At 44.4% G+C, this 23,797-nt stretch overlaps 1 protein-coding gene across 1 annotated transcript in view; it reads left to right on the top strand.

Moving 5' to 3' along the window:
• The window catches only part of LOC110486786 (uncharacterized protein C16orf52 homolog B), a 32,807-nt gene extending 9,670 nt beyond the window's left edge, over positions 1–23,137 (top strand). Inside the window, exons 2-3 of the mRNA XM_090193982.1 lie at positions 11,768–11,980; positions 21,268–23,137. Coding sequence (XP_090050108.1) covers positions 11,768–11,980; positions 21,268–21,452 — 398 coding nt within the window. The 3' untranslated portion in view covers positions 21,453–23,137. The remainder of the gene's footprint in view (positions 1–11,767; positions 11,981–21,267) is intronic.
• Positions 23,138–23,797: the final 660 nt, after the last annotated feature.

The following is a 23,797-nucleotide window of genomic DNA, read 5'->3' as shown; positions in this document are numbered from 1 at the left end:
TAACAAAGCGGAGCCAGGGTAGGAAAAAAAGATAAAGGGTGCAGAGGTTCATCCAGGTCAAATTTGAGATTTCTTTACATGATCGGAAAGAGCAGATTGTAATGTTTTCTAAAGCACATACAGGACCTTCAGGAACTATTCACACCTGTTGACTTTTTCCACATTTTGTTGTGTTACAGCCTGAATTTGAAATTGATTAAATGTATATTTTGTGTCAGTGGCCTACACACAATACTCCATAATGTCAAAGTGGAATTATGTTTTTAGAAATTGACAATTTAATTAAAAATGAAACGCTGAAATGTCTTGAGTCAATAAGTTTTCAACCCCTTTGTTATGGCAAGCCTAAATAAGTTCACGAGTAACACTTAAGTCACAAGTTGCATGGACTCACTCCGTGTGCAATAACAGTGTTTAACAGGATTTTTAAATGACCTCATCTCTGTACCCTACATGTACAATTATCTGTAAGATCCCTCAGTCGAACAATTAATTTTAAACACAGATTCAACCATAAAGACCAGTGAGGGTTTCCAGTGCCTTGCAAAGAAGGGCACCGATTGGTGGATAAGTATAAATAAAAAAAGACATTGAATATCCCTTTGAGCATGTTGATGTTATGAAATACACTTTGGATGGTGTATCAATACACCCAGTTACTACAAAGATACACACGTCCTTCCTAACTCTGGTGCCAGAGAGGAAGGAAACCTAAGGGAATTTACCAGGCCAATGGTGACTTTAAAACAGTTACAGATGTTTTTGGGGGGGCTGTGATAGGAGAAAACCGAGGATGGCTCAACAACATTGTAGTTACGCCACAATACTGACCTAAATGACAGATTGAAAAGAAGGAAGCCTGTACAGAATACAAATATTCCAAAATATGCATCCTGTTTGCGATAAGGCACTAAAGTAAAACTGCCAAAAAGGTGGCAAAGAAATGAACTTTGTCCTGAATACAAAGTGTTATGTTTGGGGCAAATCTTAACACAACACATCACTGAGTACCACTCTTCATATTTTCAAGCATGGTGGTGGCTGCATCATGTTATATGTATGCTTGTCATCGTCAAAAACTAGGGATTTTTTGGGGATAAAAATAAATGGAATAGAGCTAAGCACAGGCAAAATCCTAGAGTAAAACCTGGTTGTCTGCTTTCCAACAGACACTAGGAGACAAATATATCTTTCAGTAGGACAGTAACTTAAAACACATGGCCAGATATACACAAGTTGCTTACCAAGATGACATTTAATGTTCCTGAGTGGCCTAGTTTACAGTTTTGACTTAAATCGGCTTAAATCTATGGCAAGACTTGAAAATGGCTGTCTAGCAATGATCAACAACCAACTTGACAGAGCTTGATGAATTTGAAAAAGAATGTGCAAATATTGTACAATCCAGGTGTGCAAAGGTCTTATAGACTTACCCAGAAAGACTCACAGCTGTAATCGCTGCCAAAGTTAATTCTATCATGTATTTACTCAGGGGTTGAATACTTACCTAAATTAGATATTTTTGTATTTCATTTTCAATACATTTGCAGAAATGTCTAAAAACATGTTTTCACTTTGACATTATGGGGTATTGTGTGTAGATGGGTGAGATTTTTTTTAATCCATTTTGAATTCAGGCTCTAACACAACAATTTACAGTCGTGGCCAAAAGGTTTGAGAATGACACAAATATACATTTTCACAAAGTCTGCTGCCTTTAGTTTGTATGATGGCAATTTGCATATATCCCAGAATGTTATGATAAGAAGAGTGATCAGATGAACTGCAACTAATTGCAAAGTCCCTCTTTGCCATGCAAATGAACTGAATCCCCCCCAAAATATTTCCACTGCATTTCAGCCCTGCCACAAAAGGACCAGCTGACATTATGTCAGTAATTCTCTTGTTAACTCAGTTGGCTGGAGATCACTCTGTCATGCTGATTGAGTTTGAATAACAGACTGGAAGCTTCAAAAGGAGGATGGTGCTTGGAATAATTTTTCTTCCTCTGTCAATCATGGTTACCTGCAAGGAAACACGTGTCGTCATCATTGCTTTGCACAAAAAGGGCTTCACAGGTAAGGATATTGCTGCCAGTAAGATTGCACTTAAATCGACCATTTATCAGATCATCAAGAACTTCAAGGAGAGCGGTTAAAATGTCGTGAAGAATGCTTCAGGGCGCCCAAGAAAGTCCAGCAAGCGCCAGGACTGTCTCCTAAAGTTGATTCAGCTATGGCATCAGGGCACCACCAGTACAGAGTTTGCTCAGGAATGGCAGCAGGCAGGTGTGAGTGCATCTGCACGCACAGTGAGGCGAAGACTTTTGGAGGATGGCCTGGTGTCAAGAAGGGCAGCAAAGAAGCCACTTCTCTCCAGGAAAAAAACATCAGTGACAGACTGATATTCTGCAAAAGGACTGCTGAGGACTGGGGTAAAGTCATTTTCTCTGATGAATCCCCTTTCCAATTGTTTGGGGCATTCGGAAAAAAGCTTGTTCAGAGAAGACAAGGCGAGCGCTATCCTCAGTCCTGTGTTATGCCAACAGTAAAGCATCCTGAGACCATTCATGTGTGGGGTTGCTTCTCAGCCAAGGGAGTGGGCTTACTCACAATTTTGCCTAAGAACACAGCCATGAATAAAGAATGGTACGAACTCATCCTCCAAGAGCAACTTCTCCCAAACATCCAGGAACAGTTTGGTGACGAACAATGCATTTTCCAGCATGATGGAGCACCTTCCCAGAAGGCAAAAGTGATAACTAAGTGGCTCGGAGAACAAAACATCGATATTTTGGGTCCATGGCCAGGAAACTCCCCAGACCTTAATCCCATTGACAACTTGTGGTCAATCCTCAAGAGGCAGGTGGACAAACAAAACCCCACAAATTCTGACAAACTCCCAGCATTGATCATGCAAGAATGGGCTTCCATCAGTCAGGATGTGGCCCAGAAGTTAATTGACAGCATGCCAGGGCGGATTGCAGAGGTCTTGAAAACGAAGGGTCAACACTGCAAATATTGACACTTTGCATCAACTTAATTTAATTGTCAATAAAAAGCCTTTGACACTTATAAAATGCTTGTAATTATACTTCAGTATTCCATAGTAACTTCTGCCAAAAATATCTAGACACTGAAGCAGCAAACTTAATATTTGTGTCATTCTCAAAACTTTTGGCCACGACTAGAATAAGTCAAGGGATATGAATACTTTCTGAAGGCACTGTACAGGCACCTACAAACTCTCATGTGCAATAAAAAATGTTTTGTTAGATGACAGCTATTTTATTCAAATAGCCGTCCACACACATCTGCACACCCCTACCCTCACTCGTCACCTGTGCCGGCATGCGCTGGGGATATATACATGTGAAAGTCTTATGCCGGCAAGAATGTGGTAAAGATGGACCTGTTTTGAAAGGGGGTCATGTTAACATTGCAAAACAATTGCATGCAACAAACTGTAAATCCTATGTGAAAGGGATATTAGTGACACTTAAGTGAAACAGCTCTATACTCCTGTCCAAGTCCTTTTTTCATGGCAAGATTAGATTTCTACTTTTGGTGATCCGAACACACACAACACATATTGATAGAGAATCTAAGAGGCATAAAGACATTGGATTAACGCCGCCGTTCCACAAATCCATGCCTATAACCGAGGGGTACAACATCACCCTGAAAACACAGTGGAGGGGAAGCTTTGACATGAGCTGTGCGAGAGAACAAAGTCCACCATAGAAGAAGACCACAAGGGGATAGTCGTGACAATTTCAGAAAAGAGAACAGCCAGCAAGGCCGTCATGGCGTGTATAAATTCTGTGTTGGAGTGTGTGTATGTGTGTTACAGCTGCGAAGGGAGAAAATGATGTACCTCTCTTATCTCTCTCCCGCTCTGTCTCTCACACTCTTCTGTTCTATTCATCGGTGTGTTGACATGGACGGCTGATTGTCTCTCTCAGTGATAGGTCGTGTCGGTGGCTGTTTTTAGAGTGATTTCTGGTCTACTTCTAAATGGCAAAGCCAGCAAGCGGTGCCAAGCCCTCCCACTGCTGTGAAAATGTTCTGTTCTGATCGCTCTGTTCTGACTAAACAACCTTTGCGCTGAGGTACAATTGAGGAAATTGTTTTTGTTGTTTAAACAAAGCCGTGCCATTGAAAATTTGATATTTAAAAGCGTACATCTGGAAATAGCTCTTAATTTGGCCTCGTCCTTGTACAGCCAAAGTATCCCTGTTGCTTCCCTGCGTGCTATTGGGGCATAAGGTTTGGATAACTGTCTTGGTTAGCCTTGTTTTAGTAGAGCAAGCACAGTTACAGTAGGCTGTATGTGTGAATGTAGCAAGTTAATATTTGATCATTAACCCTTACTTTACCAGATACGTTAACTGAACACATTTTCAACACCCTGGCCAGGGAAGAGTTGCAGGGGAGTGTAGAGAGATTGAATGAGCCAGTTGGAGGTGGCCATGCTAGTATCAACAGCCAAGTTGGGACACAGCCACAATAACATCACCTGTTTCCCTGTACCAGCTGTACCAGAGAGCAGAATCCTCCTCCACCATCTTTGTCTGCACTGACTGGGCAGCATCCTGTTGTAGTACGTGGTCAGGGCATGAGGGACTAGGGGGAGAAAGAAGTGCTTCGCTGTTGAAAAGTATACTACCAGCTTCCTGCCCTCTCCCTTAACAAGTGCTTTTATGTTGTTGTGTTAAGTAAAACTGTGTGTGTAAGCGTCTGTCCTTTTGTCATGGAATGAATATGAAGAAACGTGTCTTCTGGAAACACTTGGAAAACTTATGCAGTGGTAACTAACTTCAGACCGTGGCTATGTGTTTTCCTACCTTTCAAGTCCACCTTTGAAGACTGTATGTAGTGTTTATTTGTGTACGGATATTGAATATGCAGCCAGCTTGTGTGTGTGTTGTTTGTATACGTCTCTGGAATGAATGTGTGTATGTATGCGTGTCTTCACCTGTGCGTGTGGCTATGTTGTGTGTGTGTGTGTGTGTGTGTGTGTGTGGGGACAGTCAACACTACAGTCTACCTTCCCCTGCAGCCCTGTGATGTAAGTACAAGAACGGCCGGGCTGTTAAAACCTGCAGTGGCTGCCTTCCACCTCCATACTTCCACCCAGCAGAGTTTAGAGGTCTCCTGCTCCACTCACCCCTCCAGTGCTGCCTCCACCTCCATACTTCCACCCAGCAGAGTTTAGAGGTCTCCTGCTTCACTCATCCCTCCAGTGCTGCCTCCACCCAGCAGAGTTTAGAGGTCTCCTGCTCCACTCATCCCTCCAGTGCTGCCTCCACCTCCATACTTCCACCCAGCAGAGTTTAGAGGTCTCCTGCTTCACTCATCCCACCATTGCTGCCTCCACCTCCATACTTCCACCCAGCAGAGTTTAGAGGCCTCCTGCTCCACTCATCCCTCCAGTGCTGCCTCCACCTCCATACTTCCACCCAGCAGAGTTTAGAGGTCTCCTGCTCCACTCATCCCTCCAGTGCTGCCTCCACCTCCATACTTCCACCCAGCAGAGTTTAGAGGTCTCCTGCTCCACTCACCCCTCCAGTGCTGCAGGTCTCCTGCTCCACTCATCCCTCCAGTGCTGCCTCCACCTCCATACTTCCACCCAGCAGAGTTTAGAGGTCTCCTGCTCCACTCATCCCTCCAGTGCTGCTTCCACCTCCATACTTCCACCCAGCAGAGTTTAGAGGTCTCCTGCTCCACTCATCCCTCCAGTGCTGCCTCCACCTCCATACTTCCACCCAGCAGAGTTTAGAGGCCTCCTGCTCCACTCATCCCTCCAGTGCTGCCTCCACCTCCATACTTCCACCCAGCAGAGTTTAGAGGCCTCCTACTCCACTCATCCCTCCAGTGCTGCCTGCTGTCTGGCTAACAGTAGCTAACACCTCTCTGCACCTACACTAATGACAGTATCGCCATGCTCTCCCATGCTCAGGACCAACTCACACAGCCCTCATTTCCTCTCATTTAGACACAGACTGGGCGAGAAGCAGTAATCTAATGGAGATAGAGAGAGGGGGTGAGAAACAGTGATCTCACTCAAAGAAGAGTGAATATGGATGGAGGGAAAGAAGGAAGGAACATAGAGAGAGAGAAGTTGTGATAAACAGTGAGACGTCAGGAGGGAGGGGATGGGGATGGGGAGAAGAGAAACAGATATGAGCTGTGTGAATACAGAGAGAATAGAGGGGAGGCACATGGGAGGGAACTCCGGAGAAGAGAAACAGATATGAGCTGTGTGAATACAGAGAGAATAGAGGGGAGGCACATGGGAGGGAACACCGGAGAAGAGAAACATATATGAGCTGTGTGAATATAGAGAGAATAGAGGGGAGGCACATGGGAGGGAACACCGGAGAAGAGAAACAGATATGAGCTGTGTGAATACAGAGAGAATAGAGGGGAGGCACATGGGAGGGAACACCGGAGAAGAGAAACAGATATGAGCTGTGTGAATACAGAGAGAATAGAGGGGAGGCACATGGGACACGGTTAGCTAGAGACACAGGGATCCATGGAGATTAGAACTGTTAATAATGTTTTTATGGGGACTGTCAGTATCTTTGTGAAGAGGCTGTATTATTGTGTGGGACAGTGTATGAGTGTTTGTGTGCTACTGGTTGTTGTGCTCTGTGTATATCTGGATGTCTGTCTCTGTACACAGCAGCAGTGGTGGGTCTTGCTGTACCCTTCACCATCTCTGCTCTGCGGTGGGCTGGGGGGAAATGAGGCGTCGCTCCATTGCTCACACTTTTCATTTTAGATTCCAGGTTTATTTATCCAGATGTGTAGTCTCACGGAGTGTGTATGTGTGTGTGTGTACGTTTGTGTAATTTATGTCAGAGTACCATGTTTTTGCATGCCGTGTGTGTGTCGTGTCCAGTGGTGTGTGTGCCATGCCGTGCCTGCCTGTTGTAAGGCAGGAATTCCACTGAGAGCTAGTGAATCAGCAGGAGGCTGGAGGATCCGGGGGGAAATGGCCATAAAACAAGACTATTAGTGCTATCAAAGCCTGCTGATGTTCCACACACACACACTTCCCGTCCTCAGACAGGTTCAAGGTTACAGTACCCAGGCAGGAATATATGGCCTACTTCACTTCAGAAATAGGCTCTTGGGTAAGCTCTAGTGCTCTGGTGGGCGTTCCAGGTGCCATTTTAGTCTGCCTCGCTCTGACCTCCTTCTTTCTTTAGTCTAAAGGCTGAGTAGTTCTTCCGGTTGACAGCAGAACACATTGGCCCCAGTGCAGACTGCACAAGGCAAGGCAATAATGGCCTTCTAGAATGTTGGTATTCTTGGATGTAGCCTATTTTAGAATATCCAGGGCTCGGATTCTAGATTATGTTGATTATATAATCTCTAAAATGTTCTCTATTGTTCTAGCACATGACAGCATTCTCCAGCAGAGGAGCATTAGGCCTTCATAGTGTTTGTACGTGTGGTTAGGGAAGGGTTGAGGCGGTGTTTGCTTGTTATTGTAGAGGCGGTGTTGTGCTGGCCTGCTAGCTGTTATAAAGGGGACAGGATTTCCTCTGGACTGATGGCCAGTGGACTGTTTGGCTCGCTGTGGGATACCAGAGGAGACGAGACCCGCCCTGCCCCAGTGCAAGAGGAGATTCCCAGGCCAATCTGTCTTTCAGCATCTCCACCATTGGACCTCCAATATGTATTGTATCATCTTTTCCACCATGTCTTTCCAAGTTGTTGTAAAATTCAAGTATTGTCGATAGCCTACCTGGTAAGATTATGGTGAAGGTGGTAGTAAAACCCACTCTTCATATCCGAGCCCACCTTTCATTAAAAAGACTACAGGTTCCTACCACCTAAACCTTTCATGAAAAAGACTACAGGTTCCTACCACCTAAACCTTTCATTAAAAAGACTACAGGTTCCTACCACCTAAACCTTTCATTAAAAAGACTACAGGTTCCTACCACCTAAACCTTTCATGAAAAAGACTACAGGTTCCTACCACCTAAACCTTTCATGAAAAAGACTACAGGTTCCTACCACCTAAACCTTTCATGAAAAAGACTACAGGTTCCTACCACCTAAACCTTTCATGAAAAAGACTACAGGTTCCTACCACCTAAACCTTTCATGAAAAAGACTACAGGTTCCTACCACCTAACCTTTCATGAAAAAGACTACGGGTTCCTACCACCTAAACCTTTCATGAAAAAGACTACAGGTTCCTACCACCTAAACCTTTCATTAAAAAGACTACAGGTTCCTACCACCTAAACCTTTCATGAAAAAGACTACAGGTTCCTACCACCTAAACCTTTCATTAAAAAGACTACAGGTTCCTACCACCTAAACCTTTCATTAAAAAGACTACAGGTTCCTACCACCTAAACCTTTCATGAAAAAGACTACAGGTTCCTACCACCTAAACCTTTCATGAAAAAGACTACAGGTTCCTACCACCTAAACCTTTCATGAAAAAGACTACAGGTTCCTACCACCTAAACCTTTCATGAAAAAGACTACAGGTTCCTACCACCTAAACCTTTCATTAAAAAGACTACAGGTTCCTACCACCTAAACCTTTCATGCATAATATGATACCGTTTTGATTACTCAGGTAGAAATCTCCATGAAGACGAGCACACACTGATTTAGTGTCTCTCCTATGGTTCTCAGTGGTTTGATGTGTGTTTGTGTGTGTGTGTTGTGTGTGTGTAAGAGTGACCTACGTGTGGCTGCCTACGTAACTGTACAAGTGTGTGTGCTCATGAGCTAGTCTATCTCTGGCAGACGTCATCATGGCTCAGTCCAGAGGCTATAAATCCTCTGTGTGTGTCTGATCAGTGATAGATGGCTCCAGTAGGCTCTCCGCCATAGGCTAGATATTATCTCCTCTCCTCCGTGTTCCAGACCAACAGATGTGCATACTTACTGACTGACTTCAAGATCAGGGAAGAAACTCTCCTGGAGAGAAAGAAGCTTCTTCAGTTTGAAGTGAGAGAAAGTGAAGTAGGAAGAGAGGAAGAGAGAGGACAGGAAGGTGTGTGTGTTTGGTGGATAAATCAAAGGGAGAAATACTGTACTATGTCTGATGGGAGAAGTGAGATGAAATATATAGTAGCGATGCGAACTGCTGTCACGTTAGCTAGCAGAATTTTAGACTTTTTCAAAGCCTCTGCTTCTTAATGAACTGACACATTATACAGGGAATGCTGAGGTGTCGAGACAAACATCCGGATACAGTGTGTGTGCGTGCCTGTGAGTGGATAATGATTTATGTCTGTTGCTGTGTGTACGTGCACCTGTGTGTGAGAAGAACCATTACAATCTGTTGCAGTGTGTGTGTGGGAGATGTGCATGCTTGTGTGTCCTTGTGTGTGTTACAGAGCAACAGCCTCAGCCTCCTCTGACATAATTGGGCCCTGTAGGCTGCAGAGAGGAGCTCCTAGCAGGTATTGGTTCACAGACAGATTAAAGGGGGGGAATTCCACAGTAACGGAATTAAACTTTGTCTCAGTCTTTTCACTTTAGAATGTATGCCAAACAAAAAACATTTATTTTCAAAGTTTAACAAACAATAGAGCTCTATGCACAAGGACTACTTTTAACAATTTCCACTTCTTTTTTTTTTTACAAAAACAAATTTAATGTAAGAACTGTGCAGATGGAAACTTTGGTAACGGAATTACTGTAAAATCTCCCTCAGGTTTTTATGTGACCACGTTTTCCAAAAACGGTTAAATATACGCTCAGAATTAAAGATACACTATGCAGAACACCATTTCCTGGTTGCAAAAATTCTAATAGTTCGCCTAATTTCAGTTTGTGACAAAACAAGCAAGTATAGTGTAGAGAATCATTGTGCCATCTAAATCACTGTGAAATACTATATTTTCCATAACAGAAAATATAGTATTTTCATCTGTTTAAAGCTGGTGTACAAACCCAAAAGTAAAACGCACAAGTAGAAGCATAGAAATAGCTCGCATAGAACAAATATACAGCTTCTTAGACTTGCTTTCAATGTGAATGGCCGATCTATAACTCACATTTCTATGTGAATTTGGTTGGGTCGCCCAAAAAGTTACATATTGCAGCAATAAGATTCAAAGATGTCTGCAGAAAGAATGGGGTGTCACCTATGGCATGTGGAGTTTAACAGAAATCTATTTTGGATATTGAACTACAGTAAGTGAAGTGGAATTACGGTAACGGAAATACATCATGGGTCCCTGATCTATACTACACAGAAATGAGTAATTATGGATATGAATATCATTGTCTTCATGTTTTACAAGTTTGGGCATCGCAGCACAGATGAGTGGAGTTCTGTACAGCGCAGTAGAATACAGTATAGTTCAGTACAGGACAATATACTGTACTATACGCCTCTTTTATTTATTGTCCTCTACTATATTGTACTGTACTATTGTATTGGACTGTACTATACTATGCTCTACTCACTGTGCTGTACTGTACACAGTACCAGAGGTTGGAACCGAAATTATTTTACAATTGTTTCGTTCTGAAACAGAACCATTATTGTTTTCATTCCGTTCCACTGTTCCGACCAGCAAAATAAAGTTCTGAACCGGTTCGAACCAACAAAAAACTACCGGTTTTAATGGTGCCTTTCTGTTCCTTTTTAAACTTCTGAAATCAGTGCGGATAGAGCAGCTTGTGGTGGAGTGGGCAAAATATTTACATGCACTGGACAGATGAGTGTAGGGTGTGAGATGGGACTGACATTTTGCAGTGGGGAGAGAGAGAGAGAGAGGGTTGAGGAGGCTTGGCTTGAAGCGCTGGGAATCTTATGACATGCATTACCTGAATTAGGCCCACAGAATTATACCTATGGAGGAGCGGCTTCTATAAAGGAACTTTGAATGTCTTTGAACATCATAGTCGACTTAACGTTGGACCTGCTAGCTAGCTAACATGTTTGTGTGTGCAGAGCAGCACCGGAATTCAAATAAAAACACATCCTCCTCCCAAGTGGTGCAGTGGACTAGCTGTGCCACTAGAGACTCTGGGTTAGAGTCCAGGCTCTGTCGCAGCCGGCCGTGACCGGGAGGCCCAGCGTCGTCCGGGTTAGGGAGGGTTTGGCCGGCAAGGATGTCCTTGTCTCATTGTGCACTAGCGCCTCCTGTGGCGGGCCGGGTGCAGTGCATGCTTGTTATTTCCACACTGTACCACATTTGTTTTCTTTCTATGCCTCTATTTTGTGAAAGTCACTTTTTCTTTCCAAGTACCATATACTGTATATTAAATGGATTCAATGTCAGTTCCTTTCGCCACAAGGGGCATTGTGCCGATTTCTAGAGTGCTTTTGTTACCCGCACTGCCTCACAGGCAAGATTTGTGGCAAAAAAGTACATTTGCACATCTTTGGCTCCAGTGCTGCCTCACAGGCACTATTCATGGCAAAAAAAGCACAAGTGCACACCAGAAGCTCTTGCTAGGAAATTAGCAGTTCTCAGCTGTTCGCAGTCTCTTACTAACGGTAAGAACGGCCGATTGCCATATTTATTTTAGTTACATCACTCAGTTATTACATTTCAATTACATTTAACAAACCAAATACCATTATTTAAGTTAAGGTAAAGTAAAAATACAAACCGGACTGTGCATCAATACCTGTATATAGTCATACAGTTTACTGCCCAGCCCTACAAGGATGTGCCCTAACAGTGTGGCTGGTGAGAGTATTTAAATGTGTGTATGATCTAACACCTATTCTCTCTCTCTCATTTATATATATATATATATAGGTGCCCTGACGGTAGGCCTGGTGCGGCAGTGCCAGACCATCCACGGTCGGGACCGCACTTGTATCCCCCCGCGGCTTCCCCCCGAGTGGGTCACCACGCTCTTCTTCATCATCCTGGGTATCATCTCCCTCACGGTGACCTGTGGCCTGCTGGTGGCATCCCACTGGCGCCGCGAGGCCACCAAATACGCCCGCTGGATTGCCTTCACCGGGAGTAAGTGACCGAAACGACCCTACCTTAATGACGGTCGAGTGTACATTGACCAATCAAAGCCAAGCTCAACCAACTGTGTCTCTTCTCTTTACTGATAGACGTTACTCAGAGACATACTACACTTGACCACTAAATAAGAAAATGCACCCTCTCTATCACCCTGTTAAGGAGCTTCACCAAACAAGCTGTAGGCCTAGGTACAGAGGTCTCTCTCTCACTCCTCTCTCCAATCTCACTCCCCTCTTTCATGACATAATTTCCTTGGAATAACACTCCCCTCAACACCAGTGCATCCTTCTACGAGCAGATATACCCTCTCCTACACAGGGGAGGGGTAGGGGTAAAGAGAGAGTAAGTTGAGGGAGAGAAGCGGAAAGGGGGAGGCGAGGGAGAGGGGGGCTGTGAAAATATTGGTTTAGCTTTGCATTCATGCCCAGCATTTCAGTGGTGAAGCTGATTTCAGGTAAACCAATGGAACCAATGTGTGTGATGTTGGCGTCTTTTGTGTGGGCGGTGTGTGTGTGTGTGTGTGCGTGCGTGCGTGCGTGCTTGTATGCTGTATGTGTCTTCTCTATCCTCCATGCCTCCAGATCATCCCTTCCCTGCAGCTCTTCGACTGAGAAGTGCATTCTATGGTACCTGTGTGGGCGTCATAGAGTACCACTCAATCGCTTCTTTTTGTCTTTCAACACTCATCCCCCTCTTTTTAGACAGGCATTCAGAGGAGACCCTTCTTAACTCAATACCAACCCAACATTCAGCAGCCCTGCTGAGCTGTTTCGTAAGGCTGTGTAGGTGTTCATATTCTGATTGGTTGTTTAGCAAAGAGAAGAGACGCCCCCCCCTCTCTCACTCACTCACACACGTAGAGAGTTTTACTAGCACACAGACACATTTGATTGAATTGGTGCATCACAGTCATTATATGTTAGTTGTATTTAGAGAACAAGAAGGATTATATTTCTATGGTATATTTACCCAAGAATCACCCAATAATCCATGTCCCTCCAGCCCGTCTAAAAAGATGCGTTGTCAATGTGTTCATTGCAATTCTGTGTCACGTGCTAAATGTGATTTTATTGAGTAATTTTTTGACAATCACACATCGCTCTGAGCCAAGTGATGAGGTTGCCCTGGCAACAGGGAGGATAAAGTCACAATCATCCAGGGTTCCGTTGGCTGTATCAGGTTCTCAGTGATAATCTCTCTTTCTCTCCCTCTTGTGCTTTCACATTCTATCGCTTTCTCTCCCACTCTCTGTCACTGCAGTGAAGACTACCATTGATGGCTCTTTCAGACAAAGAGATGCATTTTAAAGGAACAGGGAAAGGGGAAACCTAGTCAGTTGCACAAGTGAATGCATTCAACCGAAATGTGTCTTCCGTATTTAAACCAACCCCTCTGAATCAGAGAGGTGAGGGGACCTGCCTTAATCGATGTCCATGTCATCGGCACCCGGGGAGCAGGTGGTGTTGCGGGGGTTAACTGCCTCGCTCAAGGGCGAGGTAGGGGGTAGAGATTGTAGGTAGGGGGTAGAGATTGAGAGAGAAGGAACGGGAGAATGTTTGTAGGTAGGGGGTAGAGATTTAGAAAGAAGGAACGGGATAATGTTTGTAGGTAGGGGGTAGAGATTGAGATGCGTGAAGAGGAGACTACAGAATGACACTGAGCTACGCTGTTAACCGCTAGGCTCCCTGCCGCCAGAAAGTAAGATATTGAGAGAGAAGGAACGGGAGAATGTTTGTAAGTAGGGGGTAGAGATTGAGAGAGAAGGAATGGGAGAATGTTTGTAGGTAGGGGGTAGAGATTGAGAGAGAAGGAACGGGAGAATGTTTGTAGGTAGGGGGTAGAGATTGAGAGAGAAGGAATGGGAGAATGTTTGTAGGTAGGGGGTAGAGATTGAGAGAGAAGGAACGGGAGAATGTTTGTAGGTAGGGGGTAGAGATTGAGATGCGTGAAGAGGAGACTACAGAATGACACTGAGCTACGCTGGACCAGGAAGAGGGAGAGAGGGAGACGAAGAGAAAATGAGAGTGCAATTGAGAGACTGGAGAGGTAGAAAAGCATCACTTGTAACCTGAGAGCCAGCTATGGGAGAAGGAAAGGGGGTAGAAAGTAAGAGGGCTTTGAGTATTTCCCTGACAGTGCTGAGCACTGCACCTCACAGGGTTGCTGCTGCTGCTGCTGTTTAATGGGCAGGCTGGGCTTTCTCCTTTCAGGAAAGAGGGAGAGGGGAGGGAGAGGTAGAGTGAGGAGAAGTGGTAGACTAAAAGGGGATTAAAAGAGAGGTAGAGTTAAAGTGAGGGAGAGATTGAGTATGTGATAGAGTGAGGGGGCTGGGGGTTGGGATAAGGGGCATCTGTGATTGGTGCTCTGTTACAGAATGAAAGGTGCATGGAGAGGGGGGTAGCTAATAGGGGGCTAACAGGTGATGATTGCTGGCTGGGGAAAGGAAGCTACCAGTAGGCGTAGCTGGCCCAGGGCCACTGCCACCTGAAAGGACCCTTTTGTACAGCCAGCACAGGCCTCCTTCTGTCCCCTGTACACTACAGTCTTTACACTAGGCTCTAGCCAGGCCTCCTTCTGTCCCCTGTACACTACAGTCTTTACACTAGGCCCTAGCCAGGCCTCCTTATGTCCCCTGCACACTACAGTCTTTACACTAGGCCCTAGCCAGGCCCCCTTCTGTCCCCTGTACACTACAGTCTTTACACTAGGCCCTAGCCAGGCCCCCTTCTGTCCCCTGTACACTACAGTCTTTACACTAGGCCCTAGCCAGGCCCCCTTCTATCCCCTGTACACTACAGTATTTACACTAGGCCCTAGCCAGGTCCCCTTCTGTCCCCTGTACACTACAGTCTTTACACTAGGCCCTAGCCAGGCCCCCTTCTGTCCCCTGTACACTACAGTCTTTACACTAGGCCTTAGCCAGGCCCCCTTCTGTCTCCTGTACACTACACTCTTAACACTAGGCCCTAGCCAGACACTACTATGTCCTCGCAAACCCCACTGTCTGACTTCGCTGTACACTACACCCCAGGTACAGTGAGGTACAGTATTCTGACAGGCTAAGGATCAGTAACATATCATAACATATCATCAGTAACATATCATAACATATCATCAGTAACATATAAGTTAGTTTGAAAAACACTGAGGTTCTGGCTTGCGGTGGGTAAACACATGGCCGCGGCAGTGAGGACAGACGTAAATATTAGCCGTGTCTGCCCAGTCCGGGGGGGTTAGCCAGACAACACTCTCCTCGCTAGCTGGCAGCACAGACAGGGCACATTCAGCCAGCCAGCCTGCCTGCTAGCGTAGAGAGAGCCATAGAGAGCCAGCTGCATCATCTGAGCCATTTTAGCTAGGCTAAATCAGTCCCTTTCTGAGGGGGAAAATAGCCTGTGTGGGTTTGGGCTGGAGGACATGATGTGTAGCTGTAGTGTTGTGGAAGCATATGAGGAGTTATTGCCCGAGGCCTCTTTTGATTTCCATCTACGTGCGTTTGGAAAATCAGCCCTATGATTGGAGCTTTAGTTAGTGCACTCCGTGTGAATGGAAGACAGTTTCAACTGTAAGCCTTTGATTGTGTGTTTGGCAAAGCAACATGATTTGATTTAGTCCGTTTCCAGTTCGTCTGTTCAGTGGTAATTCACAGGAATCAGAGAATTATCTGGTTTGACTTTCGATTGACAGTTGCACTTATAGACAAGACCCAGCTAACACTTCCCAGCTAACGTTCTCCTTTGGTTATTTGACATACAGTGCCTTCAGAAAGTATTCACACCCTTTGACATTTTACTGATTTTGTTGTATTACTGCCTGACTTTAAAATGGATTGAATGGAGATTTTTTTGTACCTCCTAATGTCAAAGTAGAGTTCTCTTCTTTTTTTAATCATCATTTATTTATAAAAAAAATTACATCTGAAATGTCTTGAGTCAGTAAGTATTCAACCCCTTTTGTTATGGCAAGCCTAACTAAGTTCAGTAGTAAACATTTGCTTAACAAGTCACATAATAAGTTGCATGGACTCACTCTGTGTGCAATAATAGTACTCCCTCATCTCTGTACCTCTGGACAAGCAGTGCATTTCTAACACAGATTCAACCAGTGCGATTTTCCAATGCCTCGCAAAGAAGGGCACCTATTGGTAGATTGGTCAAAATAAAAAAAGCAGACATTGAATATCCCTTTGAGTATGGTGAAGTTATTAAATACACTTTGGATGGTGTATCAACACACCCAGCCACTACAAAGATACAGGCGTCCTTCCTAACTCTGTTGCCGGAGAGGAAGGAAACCACTCGGGGATTTCACCATGAGGGCAATGGTAATTTTTAAACAGTTTGTTTTCTCCTATCACACTCTGAGGATGGATCAACAACATTGTAGTTACTCCACAATACTAACCTAATTTACAGAGTGAAAAAAAGGAAGCCTGTACAGCATCCTGTTTGCAACACGGTAATAAAGTAAAACTGCAAAAAATGTGGCAAAGCAATTCACTTTTTGTCCTAAATACAAAGTGTTATGTTTGGGACAAATCCAAAACAACACTTCACTGAGTATTACTCCCCATATTTTCAAGCATAGTCATGGCTGCATCATGTTATGGGTGTGCTTGTAAGGACTGGGGAGTTTTTCAGGATAAAAAAAATAACTAAAGAGAGCTAAGCACAGGCAAAATCCTAGAAGAAAACCTGGTTCAGTCTGCTTTCCACCAGACACTGGGAGATGAATTCACCTTTCAGCAGGACAATAACCTAAAATACAAGGCCAAATCTACACTGGAGTTACTTACCGAGAAGACAGTGAATGTTCCTGAGTGGCCGAGTTACAGTTTTGACTTATCTGCTTGAAAATCTATGGCAATACCTGAAAATGGTTGTCTAGCAATGATCAACAACCAATTTTACAGAGCTTGAAGAATTTGGGGCAAATGTTGCTCAATCCATGTGATAATCTCTTAGATACTTACCCAGAAAGACTCACAGCTGTAATCGCTGCTAAAGGTGATTATAATATGTATTGATTCAGGTGGTTGAATACTTATCTAATCAAGATATATTAGTGTTTTATTTTTCCAGAATTTTTTACAATTGTTCGATTTTTTTTCCCCACTGACATTAGAGTGTTTTGTGTAGATCGTCCTGGGAACTAACATTTGGTAGCTGGGGAGGCTGCCGCAAAATAAAACCAAACATGAGGAGTTTCATGATGCTAATTAACAATGACTTTTTTAATTAACTGGTCCTACCAAGAGGCTAATCACTTGGATTAAGACCGATAACTACCCTAATGATTTTACTCCTGACCTTGTCCCTGTGCCCAGTCACTGCTTACACATACACACTGAACACACACACCGTATTGTGCCCCATCAGGACTGGTGTGTCACTCCACTTTGTGGGGTGCCAGAGCAGTGACTTATTACACTGTTATATCACTTCTCTCAGCAGGAAGTCTAAGACACTAATTGGTGTCTTGAAGTGGACGCCAAGTGCTTGTCTCTTCAGAAATATATATTTATGGCATCCCGAGTGGCGCAGCGGTCTAATGCACTGCATCGCAGTGTTTTGCGGTGTCACTACAGCCTTTGGTTCGATTCCCAGGCTGTGTCACAACCGGCTGTGACTGGGAGTCCCATAGGGACACAATTGGCCCAGCATCGTCCAGGTTAGGGGAGGGTTTGGCCAGGGGGGCTTTACTTGGCTCATCGCGCTCTAGCGACTTCTTGTGGCGGGCCGGGCGCCTGCAGGCTGACTTCGTCAGTCGAACGGTGTTTCCTCCGAAACATTGGTTAAGCGAGCGGGTGTTAAGGAGCGCAGTTTGGCGGGTCATGTTTAGAAGGACGCATGACTCTCCCGAGCCCGTTGGGGAGTTGCAGCGATGAGACAAGATCGTAATCACGAAATTGGGGAGAAAAAGGTGGCAAAAGTTTGGACACACCTACTCATTACAGAATTTTTCAGAATTTCTACATTATAGAATAATAGCGAAGACATCAAAACTATGAAATAACGCATATGGAATCATGTAGTAACCCAAAAAGTGTTAAACAAATGTAAATATATTTTATTTGAGATTCTTCAAAGTAGCCACCCTTTGCCTTGATGACAGCTTTGCACACTCTTGGCATTCTCTCAACCAGCTTCATGAAGTAGTCACCTGGAATGCATTTCAATTAACAGGTGTGCCTTCTAAAAAGTTCATTGGTGGAATTTCTTTCTTTCTTAATGCGTTTGAGCCAATCCATTGTGTTGTGACAAGGTAGGGATGGTACACAGAGAGCCCTATTTGGTAAAAGACCAAGTCCATATTATGGCAAGAACAGCTCAAATAACCAAAGAGAAACTTGAAGGTCAGTCAATCAGGGAAATTTAAAGAACTTTGAAAGTTTCTTCAAGTGCAGTCGCAAAAACCATCAAGCGCTATGATGAAACTGATGAGGACCACCACAGGAAAGGAGTTACCTCTGTTGCAGAGGATACGTTCGTTAGATTTAACTGCACCTCAGATTGCAGCCCAAATAAATGCTTCACAGAGTTCAAGTAACAGACACATCTCAACATCCATGTTCAGAGGAGACTGAGTGAATCAGGTCTTCATTGTCGAATTGCTGCAAAGAAACCATTACTAATGGACACCAATAAGAAGAAGAAACACGAGCAATGGACATTAGACCGGTGGAAATCTGTCTTTTGGTCTGATGAGTCCACATTTGAGATTTTTGGTTCCAATCACTGTGTCTTTGTGTGGCTCCCACCGTGAAGCATGGAGGAGGTGTGATGGTGTGGGGGTGCTTTGCTGGTGACACAGTCAGTGATTTATTTAGAATTTGAGGTACACTTAAGCAGCATGGCTACCACAGCATTCTACAACGATATATCATCCCATCTGGTTTGCGCTTAGTGGGACTATCATTTGTTTTTAACAGTACAATGACCCAACACACCTCCAGGGTGTGTAAGGGCTATTTAACCATTAAGGAGAGTGACGGAGTGCTGCATCAGAAGACCTGGCCTCCACAATCACCCGACCTCAACCCAATTGAGATGGTTTGGGATTAGTTTGACAAAGTGAAGGAAAAGCAGCCAACATATGTGGGAACTCCTTCAAGACTGTTGGAAAAGCATTCCAGGTGAAGCTGGTTGAGAGAATGCAAAAGTGTGCAAAGCTGTCATCAAGGCAAAGGGAGGCAACTTCGAAGAATCTAAAATCTTTGTCACAGATCCCCCCCGGGACTGCTGCCCATTCCGTGCACCAGTTCCGGAAGTCTACGTCACCGTCCTCTAGGCGTCACTAAACTGTCTCATTATGGACACCTGGTTCCCATTCCCCCTGATTAGTAATTGAATATGTGTGCCCTCTGTTCACCATTGTCTTGGTCGGTTACTGTTCCCATGTCCGTCGGTCTTGTGAGTACCTGTGCTTTGTTGTTTCGACTTTCGTGCTGCGTGTATTGTGCACTTGTTATTACGGGTCTCGTCTTGTGTATTTATTAGAGGTTTAACCTCACTCTTTTGTTACATCCCTGTGTTTTTGTATACGTGTTTTGATTTGGGCTTCTTCCCCGTGCCTTTCATGGCATTGTATTTTGGGGTGGAGTATTAAAACCCCCTATTACGTATTCCTGCGCCTGTCTCCAATCATTTATACAACGTGGCAATCTTAAATATTTTTATTTCATTAACACTTTTTTGGTTACTACATGATTCCATATGTGTTATTTCACAGATTTGATGTCTTCACTATTAGTCTACAATGTAGAAAATAGTAAAAAAAATAAAGAAAAACCCTTGAATGAGTAGGTTTGTCCAAACTTTTGACTGGTTCTTTATATATTTAATTATTTTTACTTGTTGGTTTTTTATCTAATGATATTTGTTGCTTTTTTCGACACAGAGTAGAATGCCTGGGGAACATGTCTGCAGTCTCTCTCCTATAGCTCCTGGTATGTCTCAAACGGCCCGTCATGATGTGACAGTGTTTGTGATGGAGTGGCCCTTCTATTGCTGCTGAGAGAACACGGATACTCTACCATAGAGGAGAGCAAAAGTTATTTCACTGCAGAACACCGCATGTCCACTGAATTAGCGTTAGCCTAAGTGATTAAGTTACAGTATATCGAATTAGCTTTTAAAGTAATCTTTTAAAGAGTATGTGTAAGTCCTTGACTTTGCCGTTTCAGATTAGTAACACTGCTTCAGATGGACAGATTCACTCAAAGCCCACAGAATCTATGTTGTGCGTACATGTGTGGGTGTTCAGTTGGTGTTTGTGTCTCTTGATCTGGTCCTGAGTCCCTCTCTACCCGCTGCCCTGACTGTCTGAAGAGAGAGAGATGCTCCCTGGTCTCGGCTCCCTCTAGCTGAGTGGATTATAAAATTACCTCAGTTTGTTACAACGCCAACTCACTTTTCTCTCTCCTACTCTCTCTCTTCTACTCTCTCTCTCCTCCTCTCTCTCTCTTCCTCTCTCTCTCCTACTCTCTCTCTCCTACTCTCTCTCTCACACACACACACAGAGTCTTGTGTAACTAACCTTGTGAGGACACACAATTCAGTCCCATTCAAAGTCCTATTTTCCCTAACACTAATTCTAACCTTAACCCTAAACCCCCTAGAAATTTGAATTTTACCTTGTGGCGACTCTCCGCAGTTGTTCAGTTTTTTCTTGGGATTACTATTCTTGTGGGGACTTCTGGTCCCCAGTAGTATAGTTAAACACGTCCACACACACACTTTCTCTCTCTCCTCTCTCCATTCCTCCATCTCTCTCTCCCTCTGATCATTGATCTGCTTGGAAGCCCACTGAAAGGCCCCATTATCCTATGCCGAAGAGCGTCCCGTCTGCCTGTTGTTTTTGGAGCTCTTGTAAAAGCCTGCATGGTCTGGTTGTGTGTTCGTGGCCTTGGTACATTCACGGTGGTGAGACTGGAGTGTGTCTCCTTCACAGCTAAGGTCTATTTATGTAAAAGGGTTGAGGCGTGATGGTGTCTGGGGCCTTGGATGAGTGTTTTGGTTCTGTAGTGTGTGTGACCTTGTGCGGTAGGTAGTATGTAGGCCTACTGAGGACGAGTGATGATTCAGTCATTAAATTCATCAATTAACAAATCAAGTCAATCTTTATTATACCAGAGGGAGATTTGGTTGACAAGCATCCAGTCCATCCCAGGTTTCATCCTAATTGAAAGCGGAGCTGTCTCCAGTGTAGCAAACACCACAGGAAATAGTAAACAATTCCAACATGTCTAACATTATCTCTCTCTCTCTCCCCCTCAGTGATCCTGTTCTGTATGGCGGCGCTCATCTTCCCCATCGGCTTCTACATCAACGAGGTGGGTGGCCAGCCATACAAGCTGCCCAACAACACGGTGGTGGGCTCCTCCTACGTCCTCTTTGTCCTCTCCATCTTCTTCACCATAGTGGGACTGCTGTTCGCAGGCAAGGTGTGCCTGCCCGGCTGACTGCGGCTACCACTCTGCCACCTGGACTTTAAGCTGGGGCCGAGGAGAAACATACCAAGGAGATCAATAAAATGGAGGAAAAGAAAAATGGACGACTAAAAAGAAAAACACTGGCCAGGAAGCAGGGATGGGATGTCTCTGACGGACGGTGTGACGATATGCAGCTGGGGCGGTTAACGCGGAATAACAAACTAACTGAGATGAATAGACATGGACGAATATGGACGCTGTCGAACTGACTCAGGCTTTTTTTTCCCTCTCTGCCTTTGCTTATTTAAAACATGTTATTTTTACATTGTTGTTGTTGCACTTTGGAGAGCGATGTGGGAGGCACACGTCCACTCCATGGGGGGGGGGGGGGGGTTGGAATGACCGCTGTACTTTCCCCAAACCCCCTGCCGTTGCCACGGCGACAGTAACTATGGCGTCACACCTTTCGGAGGATGTCCACTTCACCCTTCCTGCCCAGCGAGAAAACAAACCGTTGTCATCTCAACTGTTCCTGTTGCTATTTTTGGCTTCTTACACTATTTCAGTTGTTTTAGTTTCTCCCATTTAGTGTTTTTTGGGGTTGTTGCTTTCTCCTCTCCCCCTTTTTCACTGAGGTGAAGTTTGGGCCAACGAACCTCTGGAAGAGCTGTAAAGGTATAGGCTGCTGCTGGGGTCATTGTCTCTCTGCCTCCCCATGTATGGTCTGGGACAAGAGTCACTTCAGCCATGGTTAGGCAGTAACTAGGGAGGGGGTTATTTGGAGTAGAGGGGGAAGGTTGGTTGAGATGACATCCTAGCTTGCTGGGTATGAGCAAGTCCCCTTTGGAAGAGGGAGGGTGGACTGCTACATTGGCCTTTCCATCTTCACCCTAACCTTAACCCCAGCACCATGACCCATATAATCCATGGGATTTAGACAGGTGCGCCGTTCCAGAGAGGGGAGGGTAGGACCCCAGGCCCTGACGACCAAGGTTCCCTAATTAACCAGGCACCACACAGTAAGTCAAGCACCTACCAGCTGCTCTACAGGAAAGGAAAAAGGGAATGAAGACTGAGAGCAGCTGGATTATTATGAAACATGGATGGGATCAGGCAGGAGGGATGTTTTGTTTTTGCTTTGTAAAATAGTAATAAAAGGCATCAGGGACTGCAGGTCAGGTCGTTGTGTGGGGCTGTGCCTCACTACTGTGCTGTGCCCGATGCCTGTGAAACACACACACACACACACACTAACAGATGCACAAAAGACTCGCACGCAAACACACACACGTGTTTCGGGCTCAATCTCCAAGTCATGGTGAAGTATTTGTTGTCCATTTCCATTCCTGCTCAGCTTTTCTTTACGTTGGTCTGTATAATATGGATAATGAAGAAGTCCTTTCTGGTTCCTAGTTTGATTTGTTGTTGTGCCATGATCAGAATTTCTGTTTTAGGAAGCACTGTGCATTCAAGGGTATAGCTAATAGCAGAAGAGGCACCACAAATGTATAAAAAAATAACTTCTTACCTCATATTTTTTTCTTATTCAAACTACTACTATTGTGTTTTCCAAACCATGGCGATGAGTTCCCTAGAAATGGTATTGTCTTGATCAGGCGGCTAGGCATAAAGCTTGTGATCAACGCAAATGATTTATCTTTCACTGAATAAAAAGAGAAAAAAGACGGCTGTGTTTGAGTCTGACACAATCACTCTACATACTGTATAATGTTTAGTCTGTTTCAACATGTTAGTGTTCAGCTCCAGGCCTCGAGGGCCACCATGTCAGCTGGTTTATGTGTTGCCTGGTTTGTCATTTATCAACTAGTGTCTTTGACTGGTAAGGAGTAGCCAATCACACCGGTCTCTGATAAAAGGCAATGACAAAAACCAGGGCGATGTTCAGTAGGAGAAAACCTCCCTGTTTCAAAAGTTATGTAAAATTTATAAAATAATCCAGAGGACCTATTTATTATTTATTTATTTTACCACAAAAATAATTTCATTTGTGTGTTTGTGTGTGGGTGGGGGGGGGGGGGGGGGGGCAGTTATATATTTTTCAGTTTCTTCTGGAAGAATGTGCCATCTCCAAATGGCCTTCCCATGTGAGCGTTTTAAGACATTGCACTTTTGTCAACACAAACCTATGTAGAAGACAGAGGCAACCAAGGTGCATCTCAGTTGAAGGGCTATATGTTTTCAGTCAGCCTGCAAAGTGTTTATTGTTCCTCTGGAAATGAGCACCAGTGGAGTTAGTGAAGAACAAAACGTACAGTACCTTCCCAACCACGTGACTATTGATTCAAGTTGGTTCTTTTTCAAGACTTTAACAGTGTTTGTCATATTCACCTTTGAATTGACTTCATCTCCAGTTA

This window comes from Oncorhynchus mykiss, chromosome 12, assembly GCF_057628025.1.
Source record: "Oncorhynchus mykiss isolate SJ-2025 chromosome 12, ASM5762802v1, whole genome shotgun sequence".
NCBI classification, from domain to species: Eukaryota; Metazoa; Chordata; class Actinopteri; order Salmoniformes; family Salmonidae; genus Oncorhynchus; species Oncorhynchus mykiss.
Note: the sequence above shows the minus strand (reverse complement) of the source record. Positions and strands in the feature narration are given on the sequence as shown.